Here is a 24,207-nt window from a genome sequence, read left to right as displayed (position 1 = left end):
TTAATTTAATTTTTATTTTAATTTTTATATTTTAATTTTTATATTTTAATTTTTATATTTTAATTTTTATATTTTAATTTTTATATTTTGATTTTTGTATTTTAATTTTTTTCCCCTGAATTTAACATTGAGGCTAGTTTTATTTTTTCTAATCAAAAAAATGGTATTTTACTCCCTAGAGCAGTTTTTCCATTTTACTCCCACTCTTCATGTGCTTCAATAAAAATATTTCACCCCCCCCCCCTTTTTTTTGAAATGTAATTAAATATTAAATCTTTTTCGCTATTTAAAATCTATTTACTTTTCGATTTTTTATTTTTAGTGTATTTTTTTTTTTTTAGTTAAGATTTATGGTAGTACAAAAAAAAGAATTTGAAAATTGAAACTTTTTGATGAAACATTTTTAAAACTTTTTAAATATTAGTAATTTCATTTACAGTGACATTTTTATTAGGCAAAAAAAAAAAAAAAGTATATGAACGTTATATAAAAGAATAATCTGGTTTGGTACTTGAAAAACTAATTTTCTTCCTTTCAAAAAAGAAAAAAGCTTGTGTGAGTGATGTAAATTTCGCCTGACAAATTCATGAACCGTCGATGAAACTTGAAAGGGAGAAAATTGTCATTGACAATTATATATTCATGAAAATCTTTATTGGTGCACCACGATAGTAGAGATGACTTTCAATGAATTAATTAAAAAAAAAATATATTTGAAATCAAAAAAATTTTTTTTTCATATTTAAATGTTTTGTGTGGAATGAAGAATTTTATAATTTTTTTAATGTGAATATTTTTTTTTAAATTATAAAAAAATTTATATTAAATTGTAATTAATTTTATATATAAATAAATAATAAATAATATAAATAAAAATAAATAAATAATGAAAATAAAAATAAATAAATAATGCAAATAAAAATAATAAATAATATATAAATAAAAATAAATAAATAATAATAATTTTATATATGTAAAAAAATATTTTGTTTTTAATTATTTTAAATTTTTCTGACAAATATATTTATTTTTCTTTTATTTTCAGATTATTGAGCTGCACTTGACACGTACTAACGAGCGATGAAAAACAGGAACAAATGCAGAAAGTGATGTACGTAAGTACATTTATATTTAAATCAAAGAAACCGTGAGACTTCTTTTAAAAAAAAAAAATTTCTCTCTCTCATGCATTGTGTTAGTCATATTTTTTTTTAAAAATGAATAACGTGTTTTAACAAAAAGTTGAAACAAAATTTATATTAAATTCAAAACTAAATTTTAATAGCCAAAATAGAATTAAAATTAATAATTAAAAAATAGAAGAATAAGTCAATTTTTAGTTGCGCGAAAATACATTTAAAAAAAAAAATAATTTTTAATTTAGAAAAAAATTTTATGAGATATAAAATTATAAAAAAAATTTATTATAAAAAAAAATGAAATTCACATTGTAGAAAAAAATTTCAAAGACGCATGTTTCTAGAAACTATTGTTGAAACATTTAAAGATTTTATAATCTGTTTTTTTTTTTAAATAGAAGCTTATGATGTCATAGGATTTAATTAACTTTGGAGTTATTTTCAAAATCCAATCAATAACGAAATAGATGTTTAATTAAATATTGTGTGTTCTCGGAAACTGCTGCTCAATTTTTCATTTTATTTGAATATTCATAGAAGCTTTTTCTAAATATCCTCTGTATATCTTCGTTTTGTGTGATCTCAATTTTTTCCCATTTTTTTTTCTATCTTTTATCTTTTTTATATTCATATTTTCTTTTTTCCCAAATTTTTATACAAAACGTAAAAAATTTTATACATAATTTAAAATATCAAATATATTTTTTATCTTAAAGGATAAATTTGATTTAGTTGAAATTAACATTTTTTTTTATATAGTATTTTGATGAGGTGACATTAAATACTTTATATATAAGAGTCAGAAAAATGGAATCGTTATTTCTTTCGTATTTTGGGTGCTATCTTCTTTTATCAACTTTTTTCCATGACCCTTTTTTTTACTCAGTGCTTGATCCATTTTCTGATCGCTTCACCGCCACTGAAGCTAATTCTGACGAGATCACATTTGTGGTATCACTAACATAAAAGTGTAAGTTTCTTTTTCCAATGTAACTTGGAACATTTGCCCTTAAAGTTCTTCTAAATTCATTTGAAAATGCTTGAGCTTCTCTTGGTAAATGTACTTGATATTCTTGAATTTCGAATCGAAAAAATTCCCGATTTAATTCCAATTGTTCACTTGGATTGATAGTCAGAATTATTGATTCGCATATCAAGAGCCCCAGAAACACCTGTGAACATATTTTTAAGAAAAATTGAATCAATTTACAAAAATTAATAAATTATTATTAAATTATTGATATTATTATTTTTTTATTTTTAATTTATTAATTTGATTATTTTTATTAGTTTAAAAGTTTCCAATAAGGCAAATACTTTTTCTAAATTAAAAATTTGATTGCTTCTTATGTAATGCAAATATTATACAAAATGTTTCATGATCAAAGAGCAACTTAAACGTTCAATGCTTCTAATAAATTGAATTATGATTGATCGTTAAAACAAATTGAGCATCAAACGAGGTTTTTGAAAGCACTTGAATTCCTCGAGAAAGTGAAAAATTTTATACTTCATTTATCAGGGGGAAAAAAAAAAATTACACCCCATTCAGTGTGATTTACGAATCTAAAATTTATAATTTATTTTCTATTTTCTGCCTATCACTCAAAGAAACTGTGTGAACATTATAAACAACAAATCCAATTGGAAAATTTTATTTACTGAATCTAACTCCAAAAAAAAAATAAGTTACAAGTAATTAAAAATTGTTATAAATGTAGAATTTCATTTTTTACTAACTATAATGGAAATTTAATATTCTGATATCATCTTTAAAATCGTTTTCTTCTTAATTACCCGTGTAATCGATCTCATTCTTGAGATTTGCTGAATAGTACCTGAAAATGAGCTCACAATCACCGACCACAATGGTTTGGTGAGCAGGCAAATCGATTTTTTTAAATATAGTAGTTGTAGTGGTGTAGGAAAATCCATTTCTTCAGCAATTCGATATTTATTAGCATTTACCACGCGCCAATATATGTCATTGATGTAATTTCCATTATTAGGTGATAACGAGGGTAAAAAATTAAATAGGAATTTTTTTTTCAATTTTCAACTACATTTTGATGAGTAATTTTTTTCTATTTTAATATTTCGTGTAAATCTGACATTTCTAGTTTTTATAAACTGAAGTTGTCTACATGACGAGGGTAATAGAAAATTAGTTTTAAACAATTTAAAAAGAAAATTTTTTAATATGGAATTTTTTAGACTTTTTATATATTGAAAAACCAGGAAAAAAATTATTTGATTCAAACAATCGATTTTATTATTATCAAATAAATATTTACTTGAGCCAAATAATTTTTGAAACCGCAAATGATTGAATTAAATAAATTGTATTTGAACCAATAAATTCTGTATTTGAAATAAATACAATTTAATTGATTCAAATAATTAAAAAATTAATTAAAAAAATGTTTAATTGATAATAGTCAAGTTAATGATTATTTGAATCAAATAATTTTTTTTTTCATTAATATAATAATTATTTATGTGCCAAATTTTTTTCTAATACTTTATAGTTCAGGAAATAATAAAGTTAGCCAAAGTATGATAGTAATCCACCCCCTCTCACTCTTTCATGAAAATTCTTAAGTGACGTTTCAAATTAATTACAGAGTTACTAAATTTTACAAGTAACATCTTCAATCAATAAGTTCATTCATCATTCGTTTTTTGTTCTTCAATACATTTTCAATTTTTTATTAAAAATTACAATTTTTTAATTTATATTAAAAATTCAATTTTTTTTTAATTCACATTAAAAATTAAATTTTTTTTAATTAACATTAAAAATATTACATTAAATTCCTTTTGTAAAAAGCAAAATAAATAATTTAAATATATTTTTGAAATAAATACAGTGCGCATAGTTTATAAAATAAATATACTATACACCGTACAATGTTTTTTTTTATGTTTAAAGTTTTGAAAACACATTGCAATTCTATTCAATGGAATAAAAGAATTATCTCTTATACAAACACAATTCTTTTTGTTGTAATTCAATGTTCTTTTCTTGCATTCGAGTTTGTTTTGCTACGATAGTATATATTTGCTTGAAAATTTATCGATAGACAATTGCTGTCCATTACAAATTGAAACTAAAATTGTTATAGAAAAATCTGTTTTTAATAAAAAAAAATAATAAGAAAATTATTAAATATTATATTATTATTTATAATATTATTAAATTAATTAAATAATTAATTATTATTATATTTATTGATATTTATTAATAATTAATTAATAATAATATTTATTTTTTACTTTAATATTACAATACTATAATTAATTAGTCGCGAAAATTAGACATTATTCTCAGAAATATTGTTTTCATTTTGTTTTGTTGAATCAGTGTTTTTCTTAACTTTAATTGAAATTGAAATGCAACATATAGTTTCTTTAAAGGCTGCTCTATAACGTGTGCTCATGACATTGTACAAAATTGGATTGGCAGCCGTGCTCATATAATATGATAAGCCACTGAGAATGAACAGCTCATCCGATGCATAGTTTGAATAGATGCTATAAATTCTTTGTGTATGAAATGGTGCCCAACATACAAAAAACGTAACTACCACTGCACCTGAAAAAAATTTCGATTTCATTTCATTATAAAAACAAAAGAATTATTTTTCTTTGTTACAAATTTTTAAAAATTAACAATTAATTTAAAAGTAATTAAAAATTAATTTAGAAAAAATAAATAAAAATTAAATCTGTTTTATTTCAAAAATTGAGCAAAGAATACAAATTAAAATCTGTATCATATAAAAATTAATAAATTGGAATTTAATGTATTTTTTGAATTTTTTTTTTTTAAATACAGTTTAAAAAATTTAATTATTAACTTACATAGCATTTTGATTATCGACTTTCTTGCCTGTAATTGTTTAGATTCGAAACTAATTGATTGTTGATCAGAAATTGTATGATTTGTACTTCTATGAATTTTCAATCCCATTTTTATATACAAAATAGTAATTAAAATCATTGGCACTAAAAAGAATACTACAAAACTTATTTCTAAATAAGGGTATTGAAATCTTCGCGTTGCACATAGAGCCGATTTTTCGGACAGAATTAATTTACCTGAAATTATTAATTAACTTGAAACATATAATATATAAAATCATTAAAAATAATTATTAAATTTTTTTTTGAATTTTTCAAGTTTATTATTAATTATTAATTAATAATTATTGTTTATTAATTATTATTTATTTAATTATAATAATTAATTATTAATGCATGACGAAAATTTCTTTAAAGGTCATAATAGGGGTCTTCCTCTACTCGGATCGGGCAGTCAATTTTTTTCTACACTTTTAGGTATATTTTGTGCAAGAATATGCAATAAAATCTTCTGCCTAAGAAAAATTGAATTTTTTTGGAAATTTTTTTTTTGACCTGGATGACTTTTTGGTCGTAATAGAGGTGTTCCTCTACTCGGATTTGGCTGTCGATTTTTTTCTACACTTTTAGGTGTATTTTGTGCAAGAATATGCAATAAAATCTTCTGCCTAAGAAAAATTGAATTTTTTTGGAAATTTTTTTTTTTACCTGGATGACTTTTTGGTCGTAATAGAGATGTTCCTCTACTCGGATTTGGCTGTCGATTTTTTTCTACACTTTTAGGTGTATTTTGTGCAAGAATATGCAATAAAATCTTCTGCCTAAGAAAAATTGAATTTTTTTGGAAATTTTTTTTTTGACCTGGATGACTTTTTGGTCGTAATAGAGGTGTTCCTCTACTCGGATTTGGCTGTCGATTTTTTTCTACACTTTTAGGTGTATTTTGTGCAAGAATATGCAATAAAATCTTCTGCCTAAGAAAAATTGAATTTTTTTGGAAATTTTTTTTTTGACCTGGATGACTTTTTGGTGGTAATAGAGGTGTTCCTCTACTCGGATTTGGCTGTCGATTTTTTTCTACACTTTTAGGTGTATTTTGTGCAAGAATATGCAATAAAATCTTCTGCCTAAGAAAAATTGAATTTTTTTGGAAATTTTTTTTTTTACCTGGATGACTTTTTGGTGGTAATAGAGGTGTTCCTCTACTCGGATTTGGCTGTCGATTTTTTTCTACACTTTTAGGTGTATTTTGTGCAAGAATATGCAATAAAATCTTCTGCCTAAGAAAAATTGAATTTTTTTGGAAATTTTTTTTTTTACCTGGATGACTTTTTGGTGGTAATAGAGGTGTTCCTTTACTCGGATTTGGCTGTCGATTTTTTTCTACACTTTTAGGTGTATTTTGTGCAAGAATATGCAATAAAATCTTCTGCCTAAGAAAAATTGAATTTTTTTGGAAATTTTTTTTTTTACCTGGATGACTTTTTGGTGGTAATAGAGGTGTTCCTCTACTCGGATTTGGCTGTCGATTTTTTTCTACACTTTTAGGTGTATTTTGTGCAAGAATATGCAATAAAATCTTCTGCCTAAGAAAAATTGAATTTTTTTGGAAATTTTTTTTTTTGACCTGGATGACTTTTTGGTGGTAATAGAGGTCTTCCTCTACTCGGATTTGGCTGTCGATTTTTTTCTACACTTTTAGGTGTATTTTGTGCAAGAATATGCAATAAAATCTTCTGCCTAAGTAAAATTGAATTTTTTTGGAAATTTTTTTTTTGACCTGGATGACTTTTTGGTGGTAATAGAGGTCTTCCTCTACTCGGATTTGGCTGTCGATTTTTTTCTACACTTTTAGGTGTATTTTGTGCAAGAATATGCAATAAAATCTTCTGCCTAAGAAAAATTGAATTTTTTTGGAAATTTTTTTTTTTACCTGGATGACTTTTTGGTGGTAATAGAGGTGTTCCTCTACTCGGATTTGGCTGTCGATTTTTTTCTACACTTTTAGGTGTATTTTGTGCAAGAATATGCAATAAAATCTTCTGCCTAAGAAAAATTGAATTTTTTTGGAAATTTTTTTTTTTACCTGGATGACTTTTTGGTGGTAATAGAGGTGTTCCTCTACTCGGATTTGGCTGTCGATTTTTTTCTACACTTTTAGGTGTATTTTGTGCAAGAATATGCAATAAAATCTTCTGCCTAAGAAAAATTGAATTTTTTTGGAAATTTTTTTTTTGACCTGGATGACTTTTTGGTCGTAATAGAGGTGTTCCTCTACTCGGATTTGGCTGTCGATTTTTTTCTACACTTTTAGGTGTATTTTGTGCAAGAATATGCAATAAAATCTTCTGCCTAAGAAAAATTGAATTTTTTTGGAAATTTTTTTTTTTACCTGGATGACTTTTTGGTGGTAATAGAGGTGTTCCTCTACTCGGATTTGGCTGTCGATTTTTTTCTACACTTTTAGGTGTATTTTGTGCAAGAATATGCAATAAAATCTTCTGCCTAAGAAAAATTGAATTTTTTTGGAAATTTTTTTTTTTACCTGGATGACTTTTTGGTGGTAATAGAGGTGTTCCTTTACTCGGATTTGGCTGTCGATTTTTTTCTACACTTTTAGGTGTATTTTGTGCAAGAATATGCAATAAAATCTTCTGCCTAAGAAAAATTGAATTTTTTTGGAAATTTTTTTTTTTACCTGGATGACTTTTTGGTGGTAATAGAGGTGTTCCTCTACTCGGATTTGGCTGTCGATTTTTTTCTACACTTTTAGGTGTATTTTGTGCAAGAATATGCAATAAAATCTTCTGCCTAAGAAAAATTTAAGTTTTTTGGAAATTTTTTTTTTGACCTGGATGACTTTTTGGTCGTAATAGAGGTCTTCCTCTACTCGGATTTGGCTGTCGATTTTTTTCTACACTTTTAGGTGTATTTTGTGCAAGAATATGCAATAAAATCTTCTGCCTAAGAAAAATTTAAGTTTTTTGGAAATTTTTTTTTTGACCTGGATGACTTTTTGGTCGTAATAGAGGTCTTCCTCTACTCGGATTTGGCTGTCGATTTTTTTCTACACTTTTAGGTGTATTTTGTGCAAGAATATGCAATAAAATCTTCTGCCTAAGAAAAATTTAAGTTTTTTGGAAATTTTTTTTTTGACCTGGATGACTTTTTGGTCGTAATAGAGGTCTTCCTCTACTCGGATTTGGCTGTCGATTTTTTTCTACACTTTTAGGTGTATTTTGTGCAAGAATATGCAATAAAATCGTGTGCCTAAGAAAAATTGAGTTTTTTTGGAAATTTTTTTTTTTGACCTGGATGACTTTTTGGTGGTAATAGAGGTCTTCCTCTACTCGGATTTGGCTGTCGATTTTTTTCTACACTTTTAGGTGTATTTTGTGCAAGAATATGCAATAAAATCGTGTGCCTAAGAAAAATTGAGTTTTTTTGGAAATTTTTTTTTTTGACCTGGATGACTTTTTGGTGGTAATAGAGGTCTTCCTCTACTCGGATTTGGCTGTCGATTTTTTTCTACACTTTTAGGTGTATTTTGTGCAAGAATATGCAATAAAATCGTGTGCCTAAGAAAAATTGAGTTTTTTTGGAAATTTTTTTTTTTGACCTGGATGACTTTTTGGTGGTAATAGAGGTCTTCCTCTACTCGGATTTGGCTGTCGATTTTTTTCTACACTTTTAGGTGTATTTTGTGCAAGAATATGCAATAAAATCGTCTGCCTAAGAAAAATTGAATTTTTTTGGAAATTTTTTTTTTGACCTGGATGACTTTTTGGTCGTAATAGAGGTCTTCCTCTACTCGGATTTGGCTGTCGATTTTTTTCTACACTTTTAGGTGTATTTTGTGCAAGAATATGCAATAAAATCGTCTGCCTAAGAAAAATTGAATTTTTTTGAAAATTTTCCTTCACCATAATAAAAGTAATCTTGATTCTAGCGAATTCCTCTTAATTTGATGCATATTTTCCTCTTATATATTGTATCAAAAGTAATAGTCTTCACTTGAGAGGATTTTCCTCTCGCATATAATTTGACAATTATGGTTATAAACTGATAATTAATATAATTGTTTATTTATGTAACTTTAATTCAATGTTTTTGACATCAGAACGTCATAAAATTTGTTTTGTTTTATTGTTAGTCACCAATGAATAAAAATATTCTACATTCAAGTGGAATACTTTTGTTTGAAGAGGAAAAATTGAGAGGATATTAGAAGAGGATTTTTTCTCTAAATATGAGATTACTTTTTTTAGGGTGTGGCTATTTATTAAATATTACACCGAAAAAAATAAAATCTCCAAATGAGAATAAAATTCCTCTCATAAATTACTTTTACATTTTATTTTCAATATACGAATATTCATCTACAAAAAGGAGGATTTTTATTCTTTATTTGAGAATATTTATATTAAAGGATAACTTTTAATCTTTTCTCTTTGATTGAATTTATTCATTTGCATTTAAGATTTTTTTTCTATAATTGAGATTATTCCTCTCAAAATTAAACAAATTTATGCTGTAAAAAAGATTTTTAAAGTTTTATTTTGTTTTGTTGTGCGCATCTTCAGACTTATTCACAAAGTGACAGTTCAAAATAAAATGGACACCGAGCTGAAAAACGTATTATTTGAAATTGGACTCGGAGATTACGTTTCCAGTTTTGAAAGTAATTGAATTTTTATAACTTTTTGTTGACTCTTTAAATTAACTTTCTTGTTGCTAAATTACGTTTTATAGATAATAAGGTTCTAAATCTTCAAACGTTGAAGCAAATTCAAAAAGTCCCTTTCCTGCTGCACGAATTAATTAAACCTATTGGAGATTTGGCAATTCTTTTATCCCGTTTAGAAGAAATTCAAAAAGCCGAGGTAACATAAATGAAAAATTTAAAGTAAATATAAATAAATAATATTAATAAATGATCGATTTAATGTGAGTTTTAAAGGTTAACGGCGTAAATAATAAACTTTCATGTAACTCAAAAATATTAAATCTCAAAATGTTGGAAACTTTTTGAATTCGGTATATCTCACGTTCTATTTGAAAAAAAAACTTCGTTTTAGTTTTGAAAAATTTATAATGAAAAATCGAAAATAATATATTTGGTGTTTTCCATGAATTCTTAAATAAAAAAATATTTAAACAATTTTACTTATGTTTTAATTTGTCAATCCAATTATAAAATTAAAAAGGTCAAAATAATCTTCAAAACTTTCTGTTTAATAATAGATTTTTTCAGGATTATTAAGAAGAAGGTTTTAAGATTATTTTGATCTTTTTATTTCTGAAATTGGACTAACAAATTAAAAGGTAAGTAAATTTACTTTGAAAAAGTCATGTAGCATCGATCAATTAAAAAAAAATAATTAAAATATAAGTTTACTAAAAACGAAAAATAAAATAAATATATAAAATAAATATTGCGTGCTTTTCCTAGAATGATCACTCTGAATTTTCCAATACCAAGAATCCAAACGATTTCGCAGATCCTTCACTTTTAAATGATGATCTATTGCGAGAAATAAATGAAAATTATATTGTACAACCTGGATGCAGCCAGGATATTCTATTTCATAAAACACCCAGCGGTAACCAACAAATTATTAAAAGTCTTCTACAGTCCAATAGTAGCAAAGATATTCAAATTATTGAACAAACTGTACAATCAGAACTCAACTGGAATCAAGACACTGAAAATATTGAAAAACTTGTAAACTCTATCTGTAGTGACAAAACTGAAATTGTTGACAATATTGGACAACCCAGCTGCAGTAGAAAAAGAGATAAACAGACACCAAGAGAAAGTAAATCTAAGCGCGTTTGCAAATGGATTGTGAGTCAAGAAATTTTGCAAATTGTAAGATTTGATTTTTAAAAATTTTTGTAAAACTTCCTGCAAACAACCTTTTAGAAGGACTTTTTTCATTTAAAAAAATACTTTAATACTTAATACTTTAATATTATAAAGATATTTTTGTTTCTAGAACCTTGAGGATTTATTAAAAAATTCTAGTAAAGGAAGGACCATCTTGCAATTTTATCAACAAAATAAATTATTGAATTCACAATCTCGTTCAATTTTGATTCACATTGTTGGTGAGAAATTGTTAGAGCTGAACAGGAAGTAGGTTTAATAATTAACTAAATTATTTTTAATTTGTGTATATCTAATTATTAAAATAGTAATCATGAAAATAAAATTTATTTTCTTTTTTACACACAGCCCCAGTGCAAACGATTATGAACAAGTTGACACAAAAATTAGGCAACTATTTCCATCGGAACCTCAAGTGAGTGTGATAAAGTTTTATGGAATTTTCTAAATTATATACGATTTGAAGTGAAAATTAAAAAAATTCATTTTTTTTATTTTTGAACCGTTTTCTGAGCACATCTGTAGAATAAGAAATAAGAACCAATATAAAAATTCTGACCTCGGATTTTTAGTTATAAAACCTTTTCTTTTCTAGTTCGTTTATTTTATACGTGCAAAAGTTAATGGTAAAAATCAAAAAAATCACGAAGGAAAGTTGCCAAATTATATTAGAAACGTAAAATATCGCAATGCCAAGTTACTACACCAAGAAGGCGTAGTAGATACTGAAGATTCGGATGAAGCAGAAGTGAATGTTGAATCGAAAGTGAGCAATGACGTGTTAAATGCAGATGGATGGTTGAAAGAAAATTTAGAACCCTGGTCTGAAGTCGAAAAGAAATGGAAATCCACACATCATTTTCGTTTAAACAGTCTGACCTCATCTGAAAACACATTTCTGCCAATTAGTCAATATTATGAAAACTATAAGGTCCTCAGATTAGTGTTAGGATACACTCTGCTTGAAGCAGATTTCGAATTGAGATATCCAAACTCCGTTCAAGCATTATCTTCTGATTGGAACCTAAAACAAGCAGCATTACTAAAATTGATAGGACTAGAATGTCATTCTGCAGAAATAAAAGATACTATTGACAACTTTAAGTCATTTACAAACGGTATACTAGAATATTTTACACTTTGTATGAATAATACTGATTCCTAGTTTTACATTTTATTAAATATCACATATTTTTAGATGAAAAAGATAATTTACTTTTTCAACTGCTGCCTTACCTATTTCCTAAGCAGCCAAAGTCAAGGGGTAAAAAAAGTCAGTCGATTACACCCCGTCCAACGCAAATAGAATCTCAAGAAGCTTTTATTCTCCATGTGAAAGTATGTTAGGAAAATTTTTATGTTTTTGTAAAAAAGCATAATAAAAAAACAATCAAACAATTGAGCTGCCGGATCAAAGAAGGGCACATAACCCATTTGAATTACATTGGTTATGTGCCCTTCTTTGATCCGACAGCTTAATTAATTTAATTATCTTAATTATTTAATTTAATTAAATTTAATTAATAAAAAATTAAATTAAAAAACAAATAATAAATCATTTTGCATTGTAGTCACCTAATGACATTGATCCTGCCATAATGAGACGATTAAATCAAATGAAAAAAAAAGAGAAACTTCAACCTTTCATTCTATGTGTTGGAACAACTCGTGCAAAATTGTCAAGAAGTTATTGTATTATCGACACCATCAAGTACGAATTCCCCAACTTGAAAAAAGCTTTCGACGTTTGCTTTAAAGCCATCTTTGCTCTTCATACGGAATATTCACAAGAAGCTTATCAGCCTTGGCTCTTTGTTCAACAAGCTCTATACGATATTTTTACAGAGTATGATAAGAAGAGCGCAAATATTTCGACAATGGTGGGCAATTTTAAAACTTTAGTGAATATTCAGCGTACAACTGAAATTGTAAATTTAGAAGAGCATTAGAACGACATTAACTTTTGCATTAGAATTTGTTAATACTTTAATTTCTCTAAAACGGAATTTGAAGTGATATCGTTTTTATTTTCATCGTATTAAATCTTACAATACTCGAATTAAAATTAACAAAATGGTCTACTCGTGTTTCGCGTGTAAACATTTTCAATGCCTCAATGTGGACAACTTAATTTTTCATATAAAACTTTGTCACAAATCAGTTGATATATATAGATGTACAAACTCTAATTGTTTAAGATCCTATAAGAGTTTAAAATCGTTCATAAAACATTTCAAGGATAAAATATTACATTCCGAATACTCAGAAGTCGATAAAGGTAATTCCTCTTCCTCAGTTTTCATTAAAATGAATTTTGATGATAAAACTAGCACTGATTCCATTTCTTTTTGTGATAATGACAATGATAAGTTTGAGGATAGTTCGAAAAATGTAGAGTACAATCCTACCAATATTGAGCTTAAGGAAGACGTAGCAGATGCTGCTCTTTTATTTACGTCAAAACTATATTCATCTAGTATAGTGACTCGTAGCACAGTGCAAACTGTAGTGGAAGGTGTTTCAGAATTGTTAAGTGGTCCTTACATTTCATTTCTTGAAAAAAAAGTTTTAAATATTTTAAAATCAAATTCTGTGCCTGATAAAGACATTTTAGATATTCAAACTGGTTTTCAAACCATTTCAAATCCTTTCGATGGTCTAGAAACTGATTATTTGAGAATTCAGGCTTTCAAGGAAACGGGCATGTACATTGAACCAGAACCATATATCATTGGATCTGAATATGATACTAAAAAAGATGATCAAACAACACAACTTCAGCACTGTAATGTGTATGGTCAACATATCCCAATGAAGGAGGTTCTATCTCGTTTTCTTCAATTGCCTGGAGCACTCGAAAGTATTTTGAAAAATCTTGAAGAACTTTATAAATCAAAGAACGATGATTTAATTACAAATATTGTTCAAGGAGAAATGTGGCAAAAAAAGATTAAAAATTTTGGTGATAAAATAGTACTTCCAATTCTTCTTTATTTTGATGATTTTGAACCAGATAACGCTTTAGGATCACATGCCACAGATCATAAGATTGGTGCATTATATTATTCTATAGCTTGCCTTCCTCCAGAATTAATATCAAAAATTGAAAATATTTTCCTAGGTTTGCTTTTTCTATCAGAAAATAAAGTTTTCGGAAATGCTAATGTTTTTAAACCTATAATTGACGATCTTATTGATTTAGAAGTGAATGGAATAGAAATTAATGGACAGAGAATTTATTTTTGTCTTTGCGCAATTCTCGGGGATAATTTAGGACTTAACGAAATATTAGGATTTATTAAAGGATTCAACTCGAATTATCCTTGCAGAATATGTACCATTCACAAAGACAAACTCCACTCGCAATTATTTGTTGACCACTCTCTTCTCCGAAATTCTAAAAATTACATTGATGACGTTGAGACAAATAATGCAACAGAAACTGGAATTCATGAAATGTGTATGTTAAATAGAATTCCTAGTTACGTTGACCCAACTGAAAATCCTCATTTAGATATTATGCATGACGTTTTTGAAGGCGTTGCAAGATATGATATGGGTGAAATTATTTATTACATTGTAGTGGTTAAGAAATTCCTTAATCTTCTCACTTTAAACGAACGTATTCGAAGTTTTGATTATTCTTTAACAGATGATGGAAATGTTATCCCTACCATCTCGGAAGAAAACTTGCGCTCAAAAAATATAAAGTTATCTGCATCAGAAATGCTAACTCTTGTTAGAAATTTTGCTCTAATGGTCGGAGATTACATTCCTGAGGATGATCCCGTCTGGTGTTTTTTCTTAAGACTTAGGGAAATTGTTGATTTTATAACAGCTCCCTATGTTAACAAGGAAATGACAGAATATTTAAGGGTAATAATATCCGAGCACAATGAAATGTACATCTCGCAATTTGAGCAAACCCTTAAACCAAAATTTCACAACATGGAGCATATTCCTGACTTGCAACCGATACTTGGACCTTTGATTTTTATTGAATCTCGTCGTTGGGAGTCGAATCACAGACCTTTTAAACAAGCTGCTCATGTTTCTAATTCGAGAACTAATTTGCCATTGTCGTTGGCTACGCGATTTCAATTAAAACAATGCAGTAGATTTCTTGCAAACGAACCTTTATACATTGATCTTGTTTGTGGACCCATTTCGCGTAATAATGAGACACTTCATTCTGTTAAGGAATATTCTATGTTTAGAAATATCTTGCCGAATACATTAACGCAATCAAAAAGTACAGTAATAAACTGGGTTTTAATAAAAGGCACAAAGTACGAAACAAATGTCGCAATTGTATTGGGCTTCAAAAACGAACTCCCTCAATTTGGTTTAGTAAGATTTATTGTACTACAAGAAAATACTGTCTATTTTATTTTGTCGTTGATCAAAACAATAGGGTTTAATAATCATTTTTACTCATACGAATTGACAGATACGAAAAAATGGAAGTGTTGTCAATATAAAGATTTTTTTTATTATCTTCCACATAAGATAATAATAGCGCCCCGAAGTGGATCAAAAATGATAACACCTAAATTTAAATTTTAAATTTATGTACATGGTTATTTAAATAAATTTATAACTTGTAATCCATGTTGTATATTTTTTTATCATTTTTAGAGTTTAAAAAAAATAAAAGTTTAAAAATATATTGATGTATTTATTTATTTATAAAAAGTATTTACAATTAAAATTAAATTTAAAAGAAAAAAGATACTAATTTATTTTTTAGTAAAAATTAATGTAAAAATAAAATACAAAATATTGTGTGCAATTAATACTTAAAAAATACATAAAAAAATAAAATAAAATTCATAAAATTCATTCAGTTTCAAAAAACCACTTTTTTACATTAATTATTTAATTAACAAATTCTTCACTGCAAATTAAAGTTTTAATTTATAAAAACTTATTTCTGTTTAAATTAAAAACTGTCATAAATGTACTGTAATAAATTTATCAACAATGTTATGTGTTTAACATCTATTTTTTCTAGGGTTAGAATTTAATAATATTGCAATGAGAATTTAATATTTCAGCAATTTAACCTTTAAATTTTTTTAAATATATATTCACTTTAAATTAAATAATCCATAAGCCCTTTTTCACTTTTATACTGAGTACTTTATTTTAAAATTAACAAAAACTAAAAACATTTTAACAAACTGAAAATTTTTGGTAATTTATTGTATAGAAACTCAGCTCGTGTTTTCGCCGTCAATATTTTTTTTTCAAAAATGGTTCCTTTCACTATAAATTACATAATCCAAATAATAACAGGTAAATTAACCCATAAATTGCTTTTAACCAAGTAAAGAAGGTTGACATTTCTGAATTTGACGTAAGATTGAAACAAGATGAATAAATCTTATTTTGAAATTATTCCTCTCAAAATATAAGAGAGGAAAATCCTCTCAATTTGATATTAAAACTTTAGTGCCCATATATAAAAGGAAAAGTTGCTGCAAAAGAAGAGGAATCCTCTAAATTTGAGAACTTTTTTTTTTCGGTGTAATTATTATTTATTTAATAGTAATAATTAATTATTATTTATTAATTATTAATTATTATTAATAAACTTGATTAAATATAAAAAAAAGTCACCAATAAATACACCTTGAAAATAATACATTGATGAAACTATAGAATTTAAAGCTGTTGGAATGGCTGTAATAATTCCCGTCAGCCAACAACCAAAAATCACAATTATTGGTCTTTTAAAACCGCTTATTCCTTGAAGACGAAAAGGATGACAAATAGCGACGTATCTTTCCAATGAAAATGCCATTATCGTTAATACAGATACATTACATGACCTAGAAAAAAATAACTTTTTTATAAAAAAAAATCAAATCAAAAAAACTCATTTAAATTTTTTTTTATTTTTTAAATAAAAATTAAATAAAAATATTCTTACATTTCTAAAATATAGTGAGACAATTTGCAGAAAAATGAACCCAATTGCCATGGATATCTATGCCAAATATCCATAATGTCAATTGGCAGACCTGAAATATTTTTTTGTAATAATTGAAAAATTGAAATTTTTTTTTTTTAATTAAAAATATTAAATTTATTTATTTACTTACCTATTATTAATAAAAGTAAATCAGACACAGCTAAACTAAAGAGATAATAATTGGTAATATTTTGCATAGATGAATTTTTTATTGTCACCATACATGTCGCTAAATTTCCAATAATTCCAACAAAAAATATAATTATATAAATTAAATTTAAAGGCACTGCTATTATTAATGGCAATTGTTGGGGACCAAGTAATTTATCAAGGTACTTGAGATCCGAATTTTCCGAATCCTCCATTTCCATTGAAATTTCAATAAACTACTTTTTTTCGTTTTTAACATTAGGAAAAAAAGTTTTCATTACGAAATTAAGAAAAATGAATGTTTACAAAACATTGTCAAATATTTTCGCGAAGTTTAATTTAAAAAAAAAATTGTAATTTTGTTTCCAAAATTCTTTATTTAAATTATTTTTTCTTTTTAATTACTACAACTATTTTAGTGAAATATTATTATTACTATTACTTTATTCTTATTTGTATTATTAGGTATTATTTATTTATTTATTTATTATTTTTATTGTTTTATTTTATTTTTATTTGTTTTTTTACTTTTTATTATTTTATAATTTTATTGAAAAAATATTTTATTTATTTAACTTCAGTAAAGAAAAATTATTGTTCGTCACAGAAACACAAAACATAACTTAATAAATAAAACTTATCATTGAAACTGAGAAATCACTTACTGACTGGTAAAATAAACGATTAGTCATAATATCTAGTTCTGTTTAAATCATGTGTGTTATAAAAAAAAATCAACTGCGTTTTCCGTTTCGATTAGAAAAACGGAAGTCTAATCATCATTTTCTATTCGCGGATTTAGTTTCTTTTTTATTTTATTATATGCATCAAATATTGAAAAAAAAAAATTTTTCATTTCTCTAAATTTACGCTTATTTTCCATAATTTTTTACTATTTTACTTTAAAATTAAATTTATAAATTAAAATAATATATTATATAAGTATTTTATATATATTTTTTTTTTATAAACATTTTTTATATTTACATAATAACAATAACAGTATGTACAGTAAAACAATTTTTTTTTTCGTAAAAGAACATATAATATAAAAAAAAAAATAATAATAATAATTCACGTAAAATATATTTATCATAAAAGACTGCTTGCAGTTGAAAAAGATTCCTTAACTTGATTTTTCGATCCGGAACTTTCATTACTTGTTTGAATTTTCACTGATGAATGACTTCTATCGAGAAGCGCTCGTGTTGAATGATTATCGGGATATAATAAATTATTGTTCTTTAAATTTTCTTTAGCATTGTAAGCATTATTTTTATCAGATTCTTGATCTAAATTCGAGAGAAACATTTCTTTTGCCTGATTAATTGAATATCTGAAACAAATTAATGAATTTTTCGTTAAAAAAATTTGTTTTTTTTTTTTTAATTAATTAACCCTTCTATTTTTCAATATACAAAAATTTTGAAAAAAAGTATAAAAGAATTGAAAAAAAAATAAATATGAAAATAGCTTTGTTTGAGAAATAAAAGATGATGCATTATTATTATTATTATTATTATAAACGGAGATAATATATTTTACAGAGTCTTTCACATGCACGCTCGTTAAAATTATGCAACTACAAGTGCATATTGAATATAAGCTTGAATTGCATACGACAAAAAAAGGCCCATTTGTATTTATTAAAATTAAGGGATTATTTTACTTAAATAATTTTTTTGTAATTAATAATATTTACATTAGAAAATAATTTAATAATAATAATAATAATAATAATAATAAAAATTATAAAGAAAATAATAAAAAATAAAAATTATAAAAAAAAATAATAAAAATAAAATAAAATAATAATATTAATAAAAATAATAACTGCTTTCCAGTATAAATAGAGAAAAAGTGATTTATGATTAATTTTTCACCTGAAAGATGATCGAATGTTTGATGTATTTTTCGTTTGATCAGAATTCAATCGTGAAGCATTTATCTTGGAGAAATTGACAAGTCCTTGTCTTCTATTATTATCCCCTTTACAACAAAGTGTTTCTTTGAAGGCTTTTCTATAACGTGAACTCATAAGATTGTATAAAATTGGATTGATAGTTGTACTAATATAATAAAGAAATCCACTAAATATATATAAAAATTCATTTAAATCTGGATAATAATCAGCATTCGCGCCATAAATATAAAATAATCTCTGTGTATGAAATGGTGCCCAACAAATAAAAAATAACACCACTACAGCACCTGGGGAAAAAAAAAAATTTTTTTATTGCAATTTTTGAAAAATTACTTCTTTCAATTTAATTTTTCAATTTTCTTTTTTAAATTTAATTTAATAAAACAGAAAAAAAACTTACTCAACATTCTGATGATACTTTTTCTCGATTGAAATTGTTTCGATTCAGTGTGAATAGAATTTTGGTTGAAAATAGGCCCGAGGGAATTTCGAGTACTCTTATAAATCTTCAAACCCATTCTCACGTATAAGATAAAAATTATTATCATTGGAATGAGAAAAAATACTAGGCAGCTCATTTCATAAAGTGGAAAATGAGGCATATCTGGTAGAAGCATTGCACAAATAGCCGAATCTTTTGATTTATTTCCTGATTCTGAAAATAAATTTTCAAAAAATGTGAAAAAATTTATTTAATTTATTATTATTATTATTATTATTATTATTATTATTATTGCCAGTTTAACTGTAATAATTATTTAATTTCGTGGAATTTTAATAGAATTTTTTTTTTTTTTTAGCAAAATTGTAGGAAAAATAAATTTTTTTTTGTTTTTGTTTAATGGTAAAAAAAAAGATAAATTCTTACTTGGGGGATATTCGACATAATTGAGTTTCGTATAAATGGCAAATGGAATGGCTGATATCATGGCAATTGACCATGCACCCAAGATAAAACTAATTGGACGTTTTAATCCGCTCATTGCGTTTACATGAAAGGGATGACAAATCGCCAAATATCGTTCCATTGAAAATGCCACTATTGTCAAAACAGATCCGTAAGAGGACCTAAAATATAAATAAATTAAAATTTTTATTTTAAACAAAAAAATATAGAAATTATTAGTCAAAAAATTACTAAAAATTTAGATAAAAATAATAAACAGAAAAAATAGTCAAATTTTTTTTAATTAATTAATTAATAGAAATTTCAATGATTTTGAAAAAAAAAAAATTCAAAAATTACTTACATTTCGGATACGTAAGCTCTTATTTTGCATACGGTGAGACCGAAAATCCATGGATATTGTTGCCAAAAGACACTTATTTCATTCGGAAGTCCTGCAAAGAATTATTTTTTTTATTAAACAAAATTAGACTTTAATAAACATTTACAATTTTTGTATATTTATTACATAATTTTCTATTTTCTTTTGGTATTTGATTTTATTTATTTTTAATATTTAAAAATTAAAAATAAAATTAAAATTAAAATTAAATAAATAATAAAATTAATAATAATAATAATAATAATAATTTAATAAAATTAAAATTTAAATTTAAAAATATTTTAAAAATAAAATTTTGTTTTTTTTTCCTCCCCTGGTAATTAAATATAACAGTCACGTTCTAAAAAAAGAAACCCAAAACTTCGTAATTCACATAAATGTTCTCTCGAGAGGTGTTACTTGAACTTAATTGCTTTTAACCTAATTAAATTTTTGTCGTTATCACTTTTTAGTTTCTCTGTGGGTATCATCAAGCCAAAATCCCAAATCTAATGATCAGAGAATGTAAATTTTCTCCCGACTCTAATTGTTTGCTAAATATTTCACTATCAATTTTATTTTTCTTTTTCTTCATTTCCTAATCTTCTAAATTCTTTTAATTTTAATTTCTTTTTCCGAAAAAAAATTACTTTTAAGGAAAAAGAAAAAAAATTTATATTAAAAAAATATGATTTGGTGATAAAAAAAAGATTCTACATTCTGATATGTACTATATTGGCTTATTATATCATTATCCTTTTTTTAATTTAAAAAAAAAAAAAAAAAAATTTCATTTAACATCTCCCATCAATGTTGACACGTCTACTGACGCAAATTTCTACGATATTTTTAAATCCAATAAACATTCACACAAAACTCGCGACATTTATATTGTAAATTTACACGAAGATTAATTTAAAGCTTGTTATCTTCTCCCAATAATAGTCAGAAGTCATTTTTCAACGCAATATACCACCAGTGCTTTTCCCTAATTACTGTATAATTGATTTTAGTACTTTTTTTTCATATTATAAGTATTTTAAATATATGAAATTCTTGAAATTCTTTATAAATGATTTTTTTCTCATAAAAAAATCGCGTAAAAAAAAAATTCTCAAAAAATAATAATTTTTTTTTTTATTATTATTATTATTATAATTATTGTTAATCAATATTTTTATAAAATAATTTTTGCATTTAAAAAAATTTGAGTTTACTTTCTAATTAGTTTATATCATCCCCTCTATTGGTTGTGTGTTATTTTAATTAAAGTTCTCATTTAATTAAACTCCACATAATCACATTCGCGACAAATTTTAATTACTTACATTTATAAATAAGAAAATTAAAATAAAATTATACTGGGTTTTTTTTGTTAGAATTTTTGATATTATAACATAAAGGAAATTAAAAATGTTTTAAAAAATTAATTTAATTTTTTTTAACTATTTAATTTCTTAAATTTACACCCAGCGGAAAGATATATTTTTATCAGGGCCAAATAAATATTTATTTGTTTCAAATGAAATTTTATTTGAGTTTAATAAAAAATTTTATTTACTATATACAATTTTATTTTTTGCTAAATAAAATTTTATTTTTGCTAAATAAAATTTTATTTCTGCTAAATAAATTTTTTTTGAAACAAATAAAAAGGTTTTAGACTCTAGGATAAATATATTTTTATTTGATGCAAATAAATTTTATTTATCCCAAATAAACGCTAATAAAGTATTTCTCTGTCTGTAAATTAATTTAATATTTTTTTTTTATTTAAATTAATTTAATATTTTTTTTATTTAAATTAGTTTAATTTGAATTAAATTAATTTCAATTAATTTAATTTCATTTAATTTAATTTCAATTAATTTAATTTCAATTAAAAGAAAATTGTATATAAATTGAATAGTTATATTCATCTTCAATCTTATCCAATCTGTGAATTTCTTATCTGATTTTAATTTCCCTCTTGAACTCACCGAGAACAAGTAGAATAAGGTCGGATATGGCGAGACTGAAGAGGTAGTAATTGGTGGCATTCTGCATTGATGAATTTTTAATAATTACCATACAGGTTGTTATATTACCAAAAATTCCCGTTATAAAAATTATTAAATACGCCACTGTCAATGGCACTGCCATATTTAATGGCAAATTTTTTGGACCAAGAACCCTGTTTAAATAATCGACTTCCGTGAGATTCTCTAATCTTAAATTATCCCAAAAATCCTCCAAATCCCCATCATCTTCTGTCGTTGACTCCATAGTTTTTCTTTTTTTTTTCTTCCTCTTGGATTTTTTCCCTAAAAAAAAAATAAAAAAAATAATTTTAAATCCTTTTTTAATTTATTATTATTTTTTTTTTTTTTTGATAATAAAATTTAAATTCGTAATTAACTTTTGAACAATTGGAACGAATTTTCGAGTCAATGGGTCGATTTAAGGAAACTCTTAAATCATTTTGAACATTAGAAACCGAAAGCATTCAGCTGTAATTTAATGTAGATATGATAAGGATAGAAAAAATTTTTGAATCAAAATTAATTTCATTGAACTAAATTAAATTTAGTGCAAATAAAGAAAAAAAAATAATAAAATATTTACACTTTAAAAAATTAAAATTATTTGCAATCACTTCTATAAATCTGTTAATTAGATAAGATTTTTTTTTAAGTCTCCTTATATATGTTCGAAATAATAATCTCAGATAAGAATTGATAAGAGACTTACTACCATTTGACATTTTATTAACAATTAGTATTTCATTTGTTGATTTATAACAATTGAAAATTCCCTCATCTCTTGCGCATCTTAATTAATTTCCACAAAAAAAAAAATTTTTTTCTAAAAATATTTATTCAATTTAAAAAGAAAAAAAATATTTATTTTTGTTTCTTGGGATTTTAATTTTTAATATCGCTGACGTCAAATTAACTAACAAATAAGGAAAAAAAAATTGTACTTTATTGCAATATACTTTCAACGCAATATTAATTTTCTATATTTTTTTTAATTTTGCAAAAAATAAAAAATTCTGTTTTCTTAAAAAAAAATTTTAATATATTTTTATAGGAAACTAAAAAAAAATTTAGCTCTTAGAAAGTTGAAACATTAAAAAATGAGTTTGAAATTAAGAACATAAATCAAAGAATAATAATAATTCAAACTCACTTTGTTGAATAATATCGCTCCCAGTTGAAAATCTATATAGAAGCGTTTTCTTTTCACCTCTGAAGTTTTATAAACTCCAAACGTCACCGTTTTCCAATCCAAGAATAAATTACTTTTCCTAGTTCAGCTATTGACCCTCTTTTTCGAGATATAAAGTAAAAAACGATCTGCGATACGTCAGAATGTCCATCCTCCATTGGAGAAACGATCGATTAGAAGTTTCATTTGGACCACAAACTCTTTAGGTTTCGACAGATCATCAGAAAATTAATGCAATTCACTATCAAATTTTCCAAAACTTAACACTTAACGATAGGAACTTGATAAAATTCATAGTTAAATCTTCTGTACAAGGAGAAATATTATTTTTATTATTATTATTATTATTATTGTCGTAGGTAAACATTATATATTTACATATTTTTATTTATTCTCAATATTTTTGATAAAGCCTTTTTGATGAATATAATATGAAATTATGTAAATATTAATAATTTGATAGAAATATTGTACTTTCAAGTAGTCTCTTCAATACTGACTGAGAGGAGGTACCATTGTGTCTCGTTGAGCAACTCTCGCAGAAAAACCTCTTTGATAAGAACAAAAGAATGATGAATATCAAAACGCAAGGATTTGATTTCAAAATTTATTCTACCCATCTGCTTTCTATTTTTTTCCTATAAAAATTTATATTTTATCTAATTTTCCTTTGTACAAATTGTTAATTAATTAATAATTATTTATAAATTAATTTACAATTAGAAAAAAATCTCCGGAAAACGCTTTTAAAAAAATTGTTTACATCATTTTTATTATAAAATCAG

At 24.9% G+C, this 24,207-nt stretch overlaps 4 protein-coding genes and 1 long non-coding RNA gene across 10 annotated transcripts in view; 2 read left to right on the top strand and 3 right to left on the bottom strand.

Moving 5' to 3' along the window:
• The window catches only part of LOC127281924 (leucine-rich repeat serine/threonine-protein kinase 1), a 69,826-nt gene that overhangs the window by 27,389 nt on the left and 18,230 nt on the right, over positions 1–24,207 (top strand). The window contains exon 3 of the mRNA XM_051305914.1: positions 1,046–1,115. The gene's annotated coding sequence lies outside the window, so the exon portion shown is untranslated. The remainder of the gene's footprint in view (positions 1–1,045; positions 1,116–24,207) is intronic.
• Positions 4,432–17,800, bottom strand: LOC127281931 (neuropeptides capa receptor-like). Its single transcript, XM_051305924.1, has 5 exons — positions 17,001–17,800; positions 16,829–16,919; positions 16,528–16,727; positions 5,004–5,240; positions 4,432–4,734 (listed from the first exon to the last, which is right to left on the bottom strand). Exons 1-5 carry the CDS (start codon positions 17,239–17,241, stop codon positions 4,454–4,456), a joined length of 1,050 nt encoding a protein of 349 aa, XP_051161881.1. The 5' UTR covers positions 17,242–17,800; the 3' UTR covers positions 4,432–4,453.
• LOC127281933 (uncharacterized) lies at positions 5,484–8,914 on the bottom strand. Of its 6 annotated transcripts, none has more exons than XR_007843113.1 (4): positions 8,623–8,914; positions 7,702–7,854; positions 6,784–7,242; positions 5,484–5,558 (listed from the first exon to the last, which is right to left on the bottom strand). It is a non-coding gene; the product is annotated as an uncharacterized LOC127281933 (long non-coding RNA). The 6 variants fall into 6 exon arrangements; XR_007843115.1 differs by having other exon boundaries at positions 6,937–7,242; XR_007843110.1 differs by lacking the exon at positions 5,484–5,558 and adding an exon at positions 5,719–5,864.
• LOC127281927 (uncharacterized) lies at positions 9,578–12,851 on the top strand. Its single transcript, XM_051305918.1, has 8 exons — positions 9,578–9,684; positions 9,756–9,886; positions 10,456–10,875; positions 11,003–11,142; positions 11,242–11,308; positions 11,489–12,011; positions 12,092–12,231; positions 12,465–12,851. Exons 1-8 carry the CDS (start codon positions 9,618–9,620, stop codon positions 12,840–12,842), a joined length of 1,866 nt encoding a protein of 621 aa, XP_051161875.1. The 5' UTR covers positions 9,578–9,617; the 3' UTR covers positions 12,843–12,851.
• LOC127281929 (neuropeptides capa receptor-like) lies at positions 18,028–23,957 on the bottom strand. Its single transcript, XM_051305921.1, has 8 exons — positions 23,801–23,957; positions 23,384–23,728; positions 22,192–22,515; positions 20,195–20,285; positions 19,813–20,012; positions 19,345–19,599; positions 18,904–19,231; positions 18,028–18,356 (listed from the first exon to the last, which is right to left on the bottom strand). The coding sequence occupies exons 3-8, from the start codon at positions 22,475–22,477 to the stop codon at positions 18,113–18,115; spliced, it is 1,404 nt and encodes a 467-aa protein (XP_051161878.1). The 5' UTR covers positions 22,478–22,515; positions 23,384–23,728; positions 23,801–23,957; the 3' UTR covers positions 18,028–18,112.

Source organism: Leptopilina boulardi, unplaced genomic scaffold, assembly GCF_019393585.1.
Source record: "Leptopilina boulardi isolate dan_hultmark-lab unplaced genomic scaffold, ZJU_Lbou_2.1 LbouV2_278, whole genome shotgun sequence".
In the NCBI taxonomy this organism is placed as follows: Eukaryota; Metazoa; Arthropoda; class Insecta; order Hymenoptera; family Figitidae; genus Leptopilina; species Leptopilina boulardi.
Note: the sequence above shows the minus strand (reverse complement) of the source record. Positions and strands in the feature narration are given on the sequence as shown.

Coding starts and splice junctions, on each gene's coding strand:
- LOC127281931 (XM_051305924.1), bottom strand. CDS start 17,241: ATGGAAATGGAGGATTCGGAAAATTCGGATCTCAAGTACCTTGATAAA. Junction 5,241..16,527: donor ATCAATGTATTATTTTCAAG/GTGTATTTATTG, acceptor TAATAATTTCAG/GTAAATTAATTCTGTCCGAA. Junction 4,735..5,003: donor GTCGATAATCAAAATGCTAT/GTAAGTTAATAA, acceptor AATTTTTTTCAG/GTGCAGTGGTAGTTACGTTT.
- LOC127281927 (XM_051305918.1), top strand. CDS start 9,618: ATGGACACCGAGCTGAAAAACGTATTATTTGAAATTGGACTCGGAGAT. Junction 9,685..9,755: donor TTACGTTTCCAGTTTTGAAA/GTAATTGAATTT, acceptor TACGTTTTATAG/ATAATAAGGTTCTAAATCTT. Junction 9,887..10,455: donor AAGAAATTCAAAAAGCCGAG/GTAACATAAATG, acceptor TGCTTTTCCTAG/AATGATCACTCTGAATTTTC.
- LOC127281929 (XM_051305921.1), bottom strand. CDS start 22,477: ATGGAGTCAACGACAGAAGATGATGGGGATTTGGAGGATTTTTGGGAT. Junction 19,600..19,812: donor TTATGTCGAATATCCCCCAA/GTAAGAATTTAT, acceptor ATTTATTTTCAG/AATCAGGAAATAAATCAAAA. Junction 19,232..19,344: donor AAGTATCATCAGAATGTTGA/GTAAGTTTTTTT, acceptor TTTTTTCCCCAG/GTGCTGTAGTGGTGTTATTT.